General features: G+C 37.5%; 1 protein-coding gene across 24 annotated transcripts in view; it reads right to left on the bottom strand.

Moving 5' to 3' along the window:
- The window catches only part of KLHL13 (kelch like family member 13), a 447,719-nt gene that overhangs the window by 68,371 nt on the left and 363,813 nt on the right, over window positions 1-15,535 (bottom strand). For 8 of the 24 annotated variants that reach the window (XM_060407350.1, XM_060407352.1, XM_060407354.1 and 5 more), the window contains one exon: window positions 4,246-4,311. The exons of 15 other annotated variants lie outside the window; for them this stretch is intronic. In XM_060407350.1, the coding sequence (XP_060263333.1) occupies window positions 4,246-4,311 (66 nt within the window). Of the gene's footprint in view, window positions 1-4,245; window positions 4,312-6,002; window positions 6,092-15,535 lie in introns of those variants that run through there. One more of the 24 variants, XM_004022404.5, reaches the window with a different exon arrangement.

Below are 15,535 nucleotides of genomic sequence, written 5' to 3'. Positions count from 1 at the left end.
TATATCCTGAAAGGTTTTTTAAATGGTGTTATTGATTCTACTACTAAAAGCAGAGTTCAAGTAACAGGAATATTCATCTGTTAATTTGATAATTTTAGGCTATAAAGTCCTTAAAATGAAAAAAAATAAATATACACATTAACTTGTTTAAAATAAGCATACATTGAAGGAAATCACCCAGAACACATACTTTCTTAAATAAAATAAAGGTGTCACTTATAGTGATGATAGACTGCTCCAAGGAAAAATCTCTGCTCCCACCTCAAGTAATAATTAAGCGTTTAGTTGTCTCTTAACAACTTCCTAAGTATCTACATAAATTACATTTGGTAAATAAAATAGCCAAACTATTGTTAGAATTTCTGATGTGCTTGTACATTAAGCGTACAAACTTATCAAAATAAAAAGCCATTTAAAATGTAGTGTTACTGAAAGAAAAGTTAAGAATATGGCTTTACTGACTGAAAATTCTATGCACAGAAAGCTTTTCAAATAGTTTCACTGCTTTGTGATATCAACGATAGAAGCAAAACTACAAGGTTTCCATGAAAACAATATAATAAGCAATATTAAAATCTTAATGTTTATAAATCCTGAACTATGTTGATAAGAATAAATAATTTCTAATAATGTTTATTTACAATGGTTGAAAAACTTTTTAAAATAAGCACATCACATACCCAGTCTCAAAAGGCATGCCAGTTAAAGAAAGTCAATATTTGCTATGTTATGCATGCTTTCAGTAAAACCTATATTTTTACAAAAATCTAAGTTGCTGAAAGACCATTAGAATAAAACAATAAAATACTTTCTTCAATATCCCAATTAGAATTAATGAAATAACATTTTTATCTTGAAAAAATTATATTTCTATATTTTTATCCAAAAAGTTATAATATTCACATGTGCAGAGATCTAGATGATTACTTACTTGTTCCATCTCTCCTTCTGAGTATTTGTAAATCTTGGTTACAAATACTTGAGTAATCACAATAATATTTAGCTAGCCAGAAGCAAACACTTTCATGAAAAGCTAATCCTAATGACTCATTAAGATTATACAACACTACTTAAATTTTATAAAGGGCCCTATAAATGCAAATGACTTAATTTTGTTTTTACCACTTCCCAGGCCTAATCATTAAAACTTTAAATTTCCTATACATATATCTACATAAACTATTATTTAAAAATAAAAGGTATTAGCTATATAATGAGTGAGAATATCTTAAACTCCAAAAAAGGCTCAACTTTCAACTTGAACCTTGTGACCCAACAGTTTTCTTAAAGGTATAATGTAGAGTTATGGTGTCTGCCTACTATGGTGGTATCAAAGAGACTTAACAACCAGTTCAATACCTCTATTTTCATGACAAGTTTGAGATCCTTCTCATTTTCTAACTTAGAATCCCTCTCATAGATAATCTTGAATTCTAAAGATATTTTGGCCACGTCACGTGGCGTGTGGGATCTCAGTTTCCTGTTCAGGGATTGAATCGGGGCCCAGCAGTGAAAGCAGAGTCCTAACCACTAGTCATCAGGAAACTCCCTAAAGATATTTTCCTTAAAAAAAAAAAAAAAAAAGGAAGGGATGGGAGGCATAGAAACATTTATACTGCAAGATTTCAAATACATGGTAGTAAGTCTAAATTACAGAAGCTAGTCTGCAACTAAAATCTGCTGTGCCTCGAAAACATATTTAGCAATTCAATGAAAATCCTATGATGGAATACATCATTAACTCATGTTATATAAAGTGTTCATGTGTTACGAACTAATGACAGCATTATTTTAGAATTATGTCTAGCTTCATTACTTGGATACAATGGTTGTTCACTGGGGGAAAATCTTTTCTTTTATCTCACATTCTATGACTAACTAAAGTAAATGCAATTCTGATATGAGGAAATGAAAAACAGAATTCCTCTTCTAGGCTGACCCTACGTTTTGACTAGAGACAATTTAAATTGGGGGTTCATAACTGCCTTTCTAAGTCTGTCTACTTCATCTAGTAGTTGAGAACAACTTCACGTCTTCAAAATCAAATATATGTTTTAAATAATCAGTTACTTTTCATGGAATTCTGAAGCTACATAACACTTGAATAAAATACATCTTCCCTTTAGCTAGCATATATTTATTCATTCCTTCCTTATTCAGCTTGATCTAAGTCAGAGACACTGTGGAGCATTTTTATGAATCTTTCACTACAGGATCTGGTCATTTTGTTTAAATTCGTTTACTGCCTAGCCAGTAAACAAAAATATTTATGTTTAGAGATTTCCAGAATTGCCAGTTTTTTGAGATTCAGACTTTTAAAGCATAGAACATAACTGTATTCCAAAAAGGGTGAAGAAGCAGTAAGATCGGGCTTAAACTGATCCTCTAAACAGGGAACAAGAATTAAACCAATCGATTAATTAGGATCAGGTTTTTGCATTTGTCAACTAAAATGCATTTGTTTGGACGGAGGCCCCTATAGTATTAGCCATTCTTGCCAGTGTCAGATAGACCCTTTGAACTTCACAAACATGAAAATCAATCAACTTATTATGCCAAGCCCAAAATCTGTACAGAAGAGGTACATGCTGAATTCACTCAATCATCAGTGAGTACTGAGAAGTTATGACTTTGCTAGGTGTTACAAGTATGCAAAAGAACACATGTTCCCCAGCCACAAACCCTACAAAATCTAATCGGACTGACTGCATATTCACATATGAAACGTGAGTTAGCATAAATATATTACATCCATTAAGCCTTAACTATCCAGAATCCTAGACAGCTTAGTGTTCTAGCCAGTTTTAAAAAATTAACTTTACAACAACTGGGATAGATTAACTCTTAAAAATATCAAAAGTCACTAATTTTTCACCTTTTGAGGGCAATGTTTCTGCCTTACCTTCTTTTTTTTCTGCTTTACCTTCTTTGAGTCTCAAATGAACACAAGCCTATTTAAAATGCCTCAGTCAACATAATGCTCAATAGCTATTGTTATATGCTTCTAATAATGATACAACAAGGTGTGCAAGCAACCGCTGTCATTCTTCACCCCTGCCTGACTCCCACCTCCATATGCCTTGACACTGAATTTGAATGCTTCCAAGAAAAAGGGGGGGGGGTATTTTCTTTACCTTCCAATACACATACCAAGAGAAAAGCCCTATACCTTTGCAGGCTGAATATTGAAAATGTACAAGTCTAGGGACTTTCCTGGTGGTCCAGTGGTTAAGACTTCACCTCCCAATGCAAGGTGTGCAGGTTCAATCCCTGGTTGGGAAACTAAGATCCCACATGCCTTATGGCCAAAAAAATCAAGACATAGAAGCAATATTGTAACAAATTCAATAAAGACTTTAAAAAAAAAAAGAAAATGTACACGTCTAGAAGTGAGAAGCAGTATTCTTGCATTTTAAACAAGTACTCTAGCTGATCTTCAGAGTCTAGAGGGCTAACCATTACACCACAGAACCCCACTCCAGCTGATTTTCAGGCCTCGTCTATTCAACTTGGAAAAATCCTGCTTTTAAGGTCAAGGTAGCCCACCCCCAGGCAAGATGATCCCAGAATGGGATTCTCTTTTTTGCCTCAGTGCCAGACCATCCTCAGCATATCAGCCTTGGTTGCTCACAACTAGTTGTCCATCCCTACTGTCCATGGCCATTATCTTGCCCTCCCACACTCCAGATACTTCCAGGTCTGGGAGAGTCTGAAAAGCAAGGTCTCCAGCTGGCTGACAGATATGGAGGCGGACAAATAGACACATGCAAAGTGGGAAATGTACAGCAATTAGGAAACAGGGGTGGTACAATTGATACTGATTGTGCAATACAGAGTAGGAGTTAAGAACTTGTGTTAAACTTTTTCGATGAGGAAGGGTGCAGAAGAGGACAGAGCTGGGCACCTGTGATCTGGTTGTTGCCACAAACTTGGAACCTCTCGTGTTATCTTCCTCATCTGTAAAACAGGATGTCAACTTTCCTTGCCAGACTCACAGCAATGTTAGGAAAACCAACTGTACTTGTGTTTATGAAAGCACACTGGACAATATAAAGCACAATACAATGATGTGTGGTATTTCTTTAACAAAATAATTTATTGTTTGTCTTAATAAACACAGTACCCTAGATGTTACTGAAAGTTTCCTGGATGACTGAATGGCTTCTAGTACCTCAGGGTCTTTTTTATGAAGATAAATTCTCATCAACAAAAAACATAGAAGAAAATGCAGACCCTTACACGTACCCTGAAGTTGACTTTTTGAATATATCCTTGAAATCGGCTTGTTTTAAAGATAATTGCCTCCGTCTCCTAAAAGTGGAGTGCAAAAAAAAATTTGGTTAATTGTGGCTTTATTGCATGTATTTTAAATTTTTCAAAGCATACTCTGCAAATATTTTAGCTGTAAATTAATAAATCATATATAAATTCTGAACAGTTAAGACCACACAGAGCAATTTTTAAATATGTAAATTATCTTAAAAAAAAAAAACCTTAACTAGGAAACCATAGGATTCTATTTGTTTTTAGAAGCTCTCTTAATGTTTCAGAAAGTCTGGAATAGAGACTGACATTAAATACAACATTTATTGGCAGCTGATCTAAAAGACTAAACTAGACAAATTTGGACACAAGGAAACACTTTTCCAGTAAATATATACTCAGCCTTGGAATGCTTTGTCATTTTCTAGCTTTTTAAGCCTAAAGTTCAGTTCTTTGCTGATATACTGTTTTGCCATTAAAACCCAAAAGCAAATGACAAACATTACAAGCTTTCAGAGAACAGATGGCTAATGTTCTTCTAGGTTCATTTACTACATTTTTTTTTATTTTCATACTGCTTGTAATTAATAAAATCATATAAATAGATGTATTGCCTCCTAACTGGGTGATTCTGTTTTGTGAAGTTCTGTAGTATACCTAACTCCTTTGGGTTAATACAAAGGCAACGATGAACAGACATACTTCTGGTACTGCCTCAGGAATGCAGTTTTAAAAATAGAGACTACTACAGAAGCATTGCAGTATATGCTGTCAACAGTCAATTCGCTTAAAAAATTAAAAGTATGCTGGCAGGTGTTTAAGGAGCTCTAACACAAAATTCAATTTATTTACCTTTATCTCATTTATATTGCTATTACCTCATAGAAAGTAAACATACTAAGCACCATCTTTGTTTTAACTTTTTATTCAAAATGAACAGATTTGGCATTTTTCTGGGTCATCTCACAAGCACTATTGCATTATTAAAGTCACAACTAAATCAAAGTCATTGTCTCATAGTATCTTTAAAAAGAGCTTGGCATAAATCTTATCCAGAATGTTATTCTACATCTAATCACTTGTTATGCAAAAGGTAGATAGCAAGTATTTTATTTTTTTAAATGATAAATTCAAAACAGTATTTCCTTATGGCAATACTATTTCAAAGTCTACTTTTACTATACACATAAACATTATTTTGGATCATAAAAAGCTACAATGGGATAAATTCATATTTGTCATATTTCAGCAATAAACCTCACTAAGCAAATAACAATTATATAATTTTTTGCTTAAAAAATATATTAAAGGATCTTTAAATACAGCTTATTTTATATTCCTATTAATATTATTCCTTTCCTTTGTGTATTTAAGAAGAATCTGGTGTGCCACCTTCTGGTAACTGAGTGAAATTATGTATTTTCACACAAGTCACTATTCTTTATTTTAACTTTTAAAAAATATAGATATTTCTTAACCTGTATTACATTTAAGCTATACAAATAAATCTATACCACAGTCTGCAATAAAGTAAAATTTCCCTAGTGATTTTTTCCCCAAATCAAGGTTTATACATGCTTCCTATGATTTTTCCATGGTTACCAATATGTCTCCTGAATTCTACAATACATATAAAATTGATTTCTGTACACCGTTTCCCAGCCACATATGAAAACAACAGGCTTGTTATTTTAATGAATAAGGAACGGCAGTAAATAAAGAAAAAGAAGGTCTCTTACCAATAAGCCCATTTTTCTCTTAAGGTTTGAACTCTCATCATTTGTCATGTTCTTGTGGATCCCTCTCTCATCAAATTCTCTGGAGTTTTAAAGTTGAGAGCTGTGATGCACAGCTAGGCTCGGCTACATTGTAGCGCACCCCAGTGCATCTGCCTGGTATAACACTGCACAGCTGTAGCTCCCAAAAGCAGAAACAAGCTTTCTATATTCAAAACCTATGCACCACACACCTTCCCTCGATAGGAAACTGTAGTCAGGGTGGTTGAACTGTTTCTATTTCTTATCTTAACTCCTGATCAGATATGAAGATCAGAACCACATGAATCTCGAGCTTAGTTATAGTAAACTGAACAGGAACAGTGTGTTCTTCTTCAGAGCAGAGGTGGGCTGAGGCAAATACTAACACCAGGAGATCTGATTGAGGGAAAAAAAAAATGTTTGTCTTATTTTTCCAAGGGTCACTGTCCTGATATTTGTTGTATTACCTCAAATATTTATTATCTTTAACTCTTCCCTCTCCCGGTCCCTAGTAGTCACTCATTAACTCCTATCCTTTATTTTTTATAAATTTTCTAGGAATCTACCCCCCATTGTTTTTTTTAACAAATGAGCTATTTCAAAAAATGCATATAACTGGTTTCTCTGCATTTCCCATATTTAATCTAGCAATCACACTGCTTCTAGATGATTCTCTTAAAAAACAACTGCATATGGTATAAATTAAATGTTCAATAAATATTTTATTCAACAAATGTTTGTCAAGAACTTGCTGCATGTTAAGTAGGGACTCAGATAGGTGATATGGGTGACATGGTGAGTAAGACACAAATCCATGCTTTCAGGAAGCTTCTAGTTAAGAAAGCAAACATGTACTCTGATAGCATAAAATATGGTGTTTCTATACCTGCTTTAGCAGGATTCGCCCAGGATTCTATAGCAGCAGAGGAACCATGAAATTAATGCTGCAAATGAGGCTGAAGAATGAGGCATTCACCAGGTGGACTCTAGAAGAAATAGCCTCTGCAGACAGACAAAGGTCTGAGGATTACAACATTCTGGGAGAATCAGGAAAGTCTTCAGTACAAATGGTAGGAGCTTCAGGTACATGGTGTTGAGGGAGTGGATTTTAAGATATACACAACCACATCACAGAAGACCTTATATGCCAGCAAATAAGTCTGGATTTTATCCCATGAGCTATGACAAGCCATTTCTTGAATGAATGGATCACTCAAGGAATTCATGAAACCACTATGCCCAGCACACAGAACTCAAGCTGGTCACTCCACTCTTCCAGTTCATTGTCTGGTATTTCCTGACACCAACTTCTCATTCTGTACCTCACAAGCTTGCTTTGTTCTTTCTCTCCTTTACTCCAGAGGTCCTCCTGCACGAAATCCTTTCTCCACTCTGCTTTTCTAAACTCAATTCATCCTTCTAGACTGAACTCAAACTGCATTATTTTCTGTGATGCTTTCCATGGTAATCTGAGTCTACAGTTTATAAATGTTCCTCCATCACATGGACCATGCCATGCATTCTTCCTAAGGTACACAATGCATACAACGTTCAAGAAATGTTTTTGGCCCTTTACCTCTAAAGTGAAGCAAGATGGCAAGGAGATGACAGTAAGGCAAAAGTCAAAGCATGAGGCTAAGTGGCCTAAGAAAGTAAACCTCCTCAGACTTCATAGTACACACTATCTCAGAAACTTTCTTCTCCACTCTCAAGCCTAAAAGAAAAGAACATGGATTTAAGAGCGCTAGATCTGGATTGGGCAGCAACTCTCCAGTACTGTGCAACATTTTTGGCTGTATGCATCATAGCTCTGGTTCAAAACATCCAGAGACTTAATAAGAAATAGATACCAATAGAAGCGCTGAATGATGGATCTGTGATCTTTGGAAAAAAGAATGGGGGGGTGGGGCACTGTGACTGTGTTTTACTATTGATACTTGCAGTAAAAAAAGAAAATTCACCTGAGGGTCCACACCATAAACAAAAAGAATTCATGACGACCACAGAAACAGATGGGAGAGTGAGGACAAGGGAACTGGATCCAGAAGATTTAGAATCTCATGAAGTATTGAGGGAGAAAATCCAAGTATAAGAAGGGAGGGTGTTGAAAAAAGGGCTTTTGGTGTGTAGCTGGGAGAGTCATCTAGGACAAGAAGCTTCACCAGAGAAACATGTCCTGGGGTGTAAATATTTAGTGTTTTCTCCATGTGGAACCAAACCCCATTATGCTCAGTGTCAAATACACAACCTCTCATTGAAGCTGTCATTTAGCATTCAGCTTTGTCTTGTCCTTTTTACATATGCATAATCTCTTAGATTTATGCAATAATGCAAAAACCATGGTGCTTTCTTTTATGTAGCCAATAAAAAATCTTTTCATCTTCAACCACTTCATGTTAAAGTGGGTTAAGAGAATTCTGCCAATAATTTCAAAAAGCAGCTAATACTTGAAAATATTCTCTCAATGACTTAAAAATGCCCTAGATAAAAGCTGTCTACACTTTCTTTCTTATTTATTGAGTGTGAAAACGGACCACTTTTCCTTTCCACTAACTTGTAAGGAAAAAATTTAAATACGGGAAAAAGGAATGTGATTTTGGATATATGCCACACTTTTCTCAAGAAATCTTCAAAAAAGGACAGTATTTAGGGGATATAAAAATGATTTAATCTACTGGGTCTTTGGAAGAATGTTTTAAAACCATGTATCAATGGTACCATGGATATTAAAACAGAGAGAAAATAAGCCAGACCATTTAGTCATTTAATTTTGTGGAAAACAATATGGCTAAAGTATTTTCCTCAGGCCTGGCAGAAAAAAGCAATAATCATTTTAAAAGCAATAATCATGCTTTGAACTAGAATAGGTGTTTTATCCAAATTCACATGAACTATTTCATCTAGAAGTTGTAAAGGAAAAAAAAAGAGGGTAATAACTACCTTCTGGTAGTCTACAGTAGGTCTCATATTATTTTTGATGATAGAGTCTACATTAATCAAATATAAATAATTCACTTAACTTTCCAGTTAAAATAGCATCATCGTGTCATCTCTTGCATTAGCAGTATTCTTCTCCTTTCTTCTGGCTTATGGAAAGTGGCTCAGAGCAGGATGAGTTGGGTGGTTTATAAAGTTTTCTGTCATGTGGACATATTCTTAGATGCTATGTTTTGAGAAACACTGAAGGGATGGTCAGGGATATTTATTGGGTAGGCCAAAAAGTTCGTCTGGGTTTTTGATACAGTGGTACATTAAACCCAAATGAACTTTTTGGCCAACCCAATGTATTGAATGCAATTGCTTATATTTGTAGAGCCCAGAAGTGCTTATTTCAGGTGAATGATCAAATCCCAGTAGTATCACCACTCAATCTAATTGGAAAGGCAGAGTCTCAAAAGGAGAAAAATGAATGGAAGTGTCTTTTCCTGTTACTAATAACTCTGCCTGTACTGTCACTGGCTTAGGAAAAATAGCAAAGGGAGTAGAAGGTCACAGTTTCATAACCTCCCATTCCTAGCTGAATGAGTCATAACCCTCTTACATATCCCTAAAATGTAACAAAACTCAGGTCATACCACTATACAGTAGCATGAATGATTGAGGCTAAGTCATGAGTAATTCAAACTACCTAAGAGATGTCAGTTATTCAAGGCTAACTATTAAATAGAACAAATCATATCTCACCAACCTAAGTCTTAAATCCATTACTATGTAATAACTACAGTGAAAACTGTCAAGAAGCTAAGTTACATATGATAGACCATTGAGAAGAAAGACCATGTTAAGTTCAGAAACATAGACATAAGGTAAATGACATTCCACAGTCAGAAGGGCAAACATATGGAGTTAATAAGGAAGAAAGAATATTTCTACCTGTCAATTACTTTTCAAGCTAACTTTCCCATCTAGATACCCCACGAAGTATTTTACTTGTTTTAAATTAAAAAGCAGAGATATTACTTTGCCAACAAAAGTCCGTCTAGTCAAGGCTATGGTTTTTCCAGTGGTCATGTATGCATGTGAGAGTTGGACTGTGAAGAAAGCTGAGGGCTGAAGAATTGATGCTTTTGAACTGTGGTATTGGAGAAGACTCTTGAGAGTCCCTTGGACTGCAAGGAGATCCAACCAATCCATCCTTAAGGAGATCAGTCCTGGGATTTCTTTGGAAGGAATGAGGCAGAAGCTGAAACTCCAATACTCATGCGAAGAGTTGACTCATTAGAAAAGACCCTGATGCTGGGAGGGATTGGGGGCAGGAGGGGAAGGGGACGACAGAAGATGAGATGGTTGGATGGCATCACCAACTCGATGGATGTGAGTTTGAGTGAACTCCTGGAGTTGGTGATAGACAGGGAGGCCTGGCATGCTGCAATTCTAGGGGTCACAAAGAGTCGGACATGACTGAGCAATTGAACTGAACTGAACTGAACTAAACGTTAAGTTATAGCTTCATCTAACAGCATTCCAAGTAAAAAAGTTTATTATATCTCTTAAATTTAAACTTTATATTTATTTTTATTTTTTGGAGATGCTGCACAGCATGTAGGAATCCATTTCATCTGGTGTGAGAGTCCTAACCACTGTACCATCAGAGAATTCCCAATACCTCTTAATTTTTAAGAGTCTCATTTTTATTTTCACCCCGACCTTGAAGTAGGCAATGGAAACATTAACATCTCCATTTTGCTAGTGAGAGGCAGTTATTAAATGACTTGGCTCAAGTCACATAGCTGCTGAGAGAACTGGAAAACACGAATTGAGGTCCCCTGACATCTAATTCAGTGTTCATTAGTCACCTCTGTATGATATTAATACTTATTGTAGAGGAAAACGAGACAAACATGACTCCTAAACATCACCAAAAAGGGGAAAGAGCAGTCTTCTCACCCTGATCATGGGGAAATAAATGGCTAGAAGACAGAATATGTCATGAAGATAGAGGATGCTATAATGATTAAGGTGGCAGAATGGTCCACGTACACCTGTGCCAGAAATCCCTTCCCAAGGCTAATCTGCAGAGCACCCTTATATACCTCAATTAGCCGTTTCTTGGCACAGACCTCAAGTGTGTCATACTCTCTCATGCTCCAGTGGTCTTGTGTATGATATTCTCTTCACTTGCAACTCCCTGCCCTCCTCATCTACCAAAGCCAATCTCTATTCATACTTAAGTGTCCAAGCAGACCTCTTTCCATGAAACCTTCCCTCACATCCCTTAGCAAACTTTGATGTTAGGTTTTCTAAACTCCCATGGCACTTCGAATATGATAGCTCCTTGTCACCTTGGATTATAACTTTCTACTAACTATGCACTAGACTACAAACCCCTGACAGTGGTGGTTGGGTCTCTCTTATGTTTTTACTACACCTAACTCAATGCCTGTCACACAGAAACCCAATTAGAGGAGGCAATTTTAATGAAATCAAGTCAGCAGAGATAAGTTCTTCTCTCCTCTAAAACTATGCATTGTTTTCAGATGATTACGCAAGACATTATGAAAGGGGCTTTATCCTTCTAAAGGGGTTCAGAACAAGCCTCCCCAAAATGTACCACTTTTGTATAAGGATTATTTTGAGCAAAAGGCAATCAAGATTCTGCAGGCTTCAAAAGTTTCAAAAGAAACTTCTACTACTCCCTTATGTATCTAGAGGAATTAAAATTGGGGGTCTTTTACAGAATAAGTGATTACCAGAGATAAATGTTATCTGAGTGGCCCACTGTATATCAGAGTAAACACCTAATTAATCAAAATCTGGACTTCCCATGTGTTAGTAGGAAACAACCCACCTGCCAATGCAGGAGACGTTAAGAGATGCAGGTTCGATCCCTGGGTTGGGAAGATCCTTGGAGGAGGGCATGGCAACCCATTCCAGTATTCTTGCCTGGAGAATCCCATGGACAGAGGAGCCTGGTGGACTATAGATCGCACACATACCTAAATGAGGCCTTTTGGTATCTGTGTGACAGACATTGTATGTGCCTACGAGGGTGCCTAGAATGGTAGGTACTCTCTGTGATGGAAGTCAGGACAAAAAATGTTGCTTGCCATTTCAGTAAGCACAGAATGCTGCCCTCCATCAAGCCATCAGCTGCTGCACTGCCCTGACAGTACACCCTGAGGGGAATTCAGGATGGAGAAAAACAGGATACTTATCTAAGGAATAAGTCAATGAGCCCAGACTCCTACATCTTCTTTTGCACAGAAAAGCACTAAAATCATTAACTTGAGATGTCTGGGTTTTTTTTTAGTAGTAGCAATCTTTTGACCTTCGGTTACAAGCTCATTTTTTTTTTTTCAGTAAAAATTCCTATACATCTTGACTCCTCCCTTACGTCAATGGAACAGTTCCTCAGAGCTCTCTGAGAGGCTATCCCCTGGGCTACAGTCCTCAGTAAGGTCCCCCAATAAAACATAAATCACAATTTTTAGGTTGTGATTTCTTCAGTCAACAGATGCTTGGAGGAGTGACTGAATAACTGAACTGAGCAAAGGAAATAGCTACTACAAGGAAGGGAAACACCAATTATCATCTGTCTAAGTCAGGATACTATGGGTAAAGCTAGAAACTGAGGAAATGCATTTCACTGGTTAATCACCAGTGAACACTGGTGACAGTTTAGACCAGTGAACACTGAAAAATGAGAGTGTCTCCTAGAACCAGTCATTTCTACAGACTGCTAACTGAAAAGGATAAAAGTACAGTCTTTGGATACTTACATCCTATTAAATTATTGTAACCAGTGATGACGAAATAGCAAATCACAAAATCCAATGTTGACAATAACTGCTCCACTAGATCGAACAACAATAAAAAATAATACAGAGTATTCAACCAAGCAAGCCATAGCACATCACCAATACCTAGTAACTCAAAAGTTATGCTGAGAAGTCACGAGTAAAATACACAAGTGAAGCACAAGAGGGCCCAATGCTAACAAGCCCCTCCAACTTTAGAAATAGAGAAAAATATACATATTTGATTAAAGACCTATGAAGCTTCTGTTTCAATATGAAAATGATCATTTTGACTTAAGAAAATGTCTCAAATCCCTCTCTCATTCCATTGCCTGGCCTTCCCCCTTATGCAATGGGCAGGGTAGAAATGGCAAAGATATTAACATAATGAACAACATAAAGAATAAAAGACAAAGCAGTTCCCCATAGGAAAGAGCTGATTCACAACAGTTTAGCACGTTCATAGGGTTACGGAGAAGGGGTGATGGCTTCTGCAGCTGTGAGGGCTCACTGACAGAGGATCATTAACCACTATCTTCCGTGTGTTCTGGGCCATTGTTACAAAGGCTGGAGGTTTCTTTTTAAACAACAGTAATGTGGTCTTAAAAAAGGGAGTTAGTGTTTTGCTAACACTGGAGTTGAATTTTGCCACTGGGACACAGAAATACAATGTATAACTCCCTATGGACTAGTTGGAAATACAAGAGTCATAAAAGCTTCTAAGATCCTGAATCTAAAGGAAAGATTGGCTCAGAAGCCATAGAGAACAGTCAGCAGCCAGGGAAACAGACAATAACAATTAAAGGAATAAGTCCCACAACAATGAAAAATTGGTAGCAAAAAGAACTGTGTATTAACTAATCACACAACAGCCAAGAGTAAATCTGACCTGCCATCTTTTCTAATCTGAAATTTATACTTAACTATGCCTTCTCTATTACTTTCATCATCTCAACCTTCCATGACTCCGGACTGCAAGGAGAGTCAACCAGCCCATTCTGAAGGAGATCAACCCTGGGATTTCCTTGGAAGGAATGATGCTAAAGCCGAAACTCCAGTACTTTGGCCACCTCATGCGAAGAGTTGACTCATTGGAAAAAACTCTGATGCTGGGAGGGATTGGGGGCAGGAGGAGAAGGGGACGACAGAGGATGAGATGGCTGGATGGCATCACGGACTCGATGGACATGAGTCTGAGTGAACTCCGGGAGATGGTGATGAAAAGGGAGGCCTGGCATGCTGCGATTCATGGGGTCGCAAAGAGTCGGACACGACTGAGTGACAACTGAACTGAACTGTGTCGATATAGACTCCCCTTTCAAGGTCTCTTCAACCCCAGCCCTTTTATCAGTAAATTGAAGGTTCTTGCTTTGTTGCAAAAGAATTTGGAGATGAAGTGATAGGTAAGAACTGGATTTATTCAGAGAGAAACACACTCCACAGGCAGAGTGTAGGCCATCTCAGAAGGTGAAAGAGAGCCTCAAAATATGGCATAGCTAGTTTTTATGGGCTGGCTAATTTCACAGGTTAATGAGTGGGAGGAGTATTTCAATTATTTGGGGGAAAGGGCAGGGATTTCCAGGAATTGGGCCATGACCCACTTTTTGACCTTTTATGGTTGGCCTCAGAAGTGTCATGGTATTGGTGGGTATATCCTTTAGCATGCTGATATATTACAATGAGCACATAATGAGGCTCAAGGTCTACTGGAAATTAAATCTTCCACCATCTTGGACCCAGCTGGTTCTAACCAGTCTCTGTGATGTTCTATCGCCATATCATTCTTTTAAATGCTGTGCCCTGCTCCCTTCCCTCCTGTTTCAGCCCTACCTTATTTATTCAACCCTATTTCCCATTATAAGCCATCCCAGAGTTTCACACAACTGGGAAACACAGAACTCTTTACCCAGAACTTCCACTGGAGTTATAGATTTTTTTTAAAGTTACAACTTATAATTTCTGTGTATTCAAGAGAAGTCACACAGACATGTTACACAGAAACAGTTCAGGGAATGGAGGTCCACGGCAAAGGGAAATTAGCAGAGGTTTTCCTTGTCCCCAGATATCTTCTCCTACAGGGCCAACTCTCCCTTCAATAAACTTTCTTCCAACTCTTCTGCCTACCTCACCTCTCCTCATTGTTTGCTCTGTACCACTGCCAGAAATTCCAGCAATTACAGGTTCATTTTAGCTAACAGAAGTTTGTTGAAATTGTACCAAGTACAACTGCTGGGATGAGGTAGCTATCAGTTTTTCACACCTTGGTGTGAATGCATTCAGTCAAATGTCTTCAAATAGCATAGAGCTGATGACCTCAGGGAATGGGGAAGGCTGGTAGTGAGAGGGAGCCTTCTGGAATCATGGCAACCTTGGGCAGGGTGCTATTTGAGGGAAGTTGGCAAGAGGCCTTGCTGGATAGAGAAACTTGACTAGAGATAGAGAAAGAGAAACTGAGATAGAGAAAGCTGCAAAAAGGGTCACAGGAGAACAACACAGCTCAACTTCCAGCACCACGGTGTCTTCAAGTCCAGAATCTACCACGCCTTTCCAGATCCCCTGCTGCCAGACCCTGGAGCCCGAACTGGTACTGCCCATGGACTCAAGCAGGTTAAATACAGTTTCTGCAGCAGGGCCAGAAACCTCACCATCATGTATATGATGTATCCTGTCCAGACAAATGATCTGTAAATAAACCTTTAGAATTATGTCATTGATAGGTTGGGAAATACATGTACATTTTTTTTTGGCTGCACTGCAAGCATGTGGGACCTAAGTTCC

The sequence above is a fragment of the Ovis aries genome, chromosome X (genome assembly GCF_016772045.2).
Source record: "Ovis aries strain OAR_USU_Benz2616 breed Rambouillet chromosome X, ARS-UI_Ramb_v3.0, whole genome shotgun sequence".
In the NCBI taxonomy this organism is placed as follows: Eukaryota; Metazoa; Chordata; class Mammalia; order Artiodactyla; family Bovidae; genus Ovis; species Ovis aries.
This window is presented reverse-complemented; position numbering and strand designations above follow the sequence as displayed.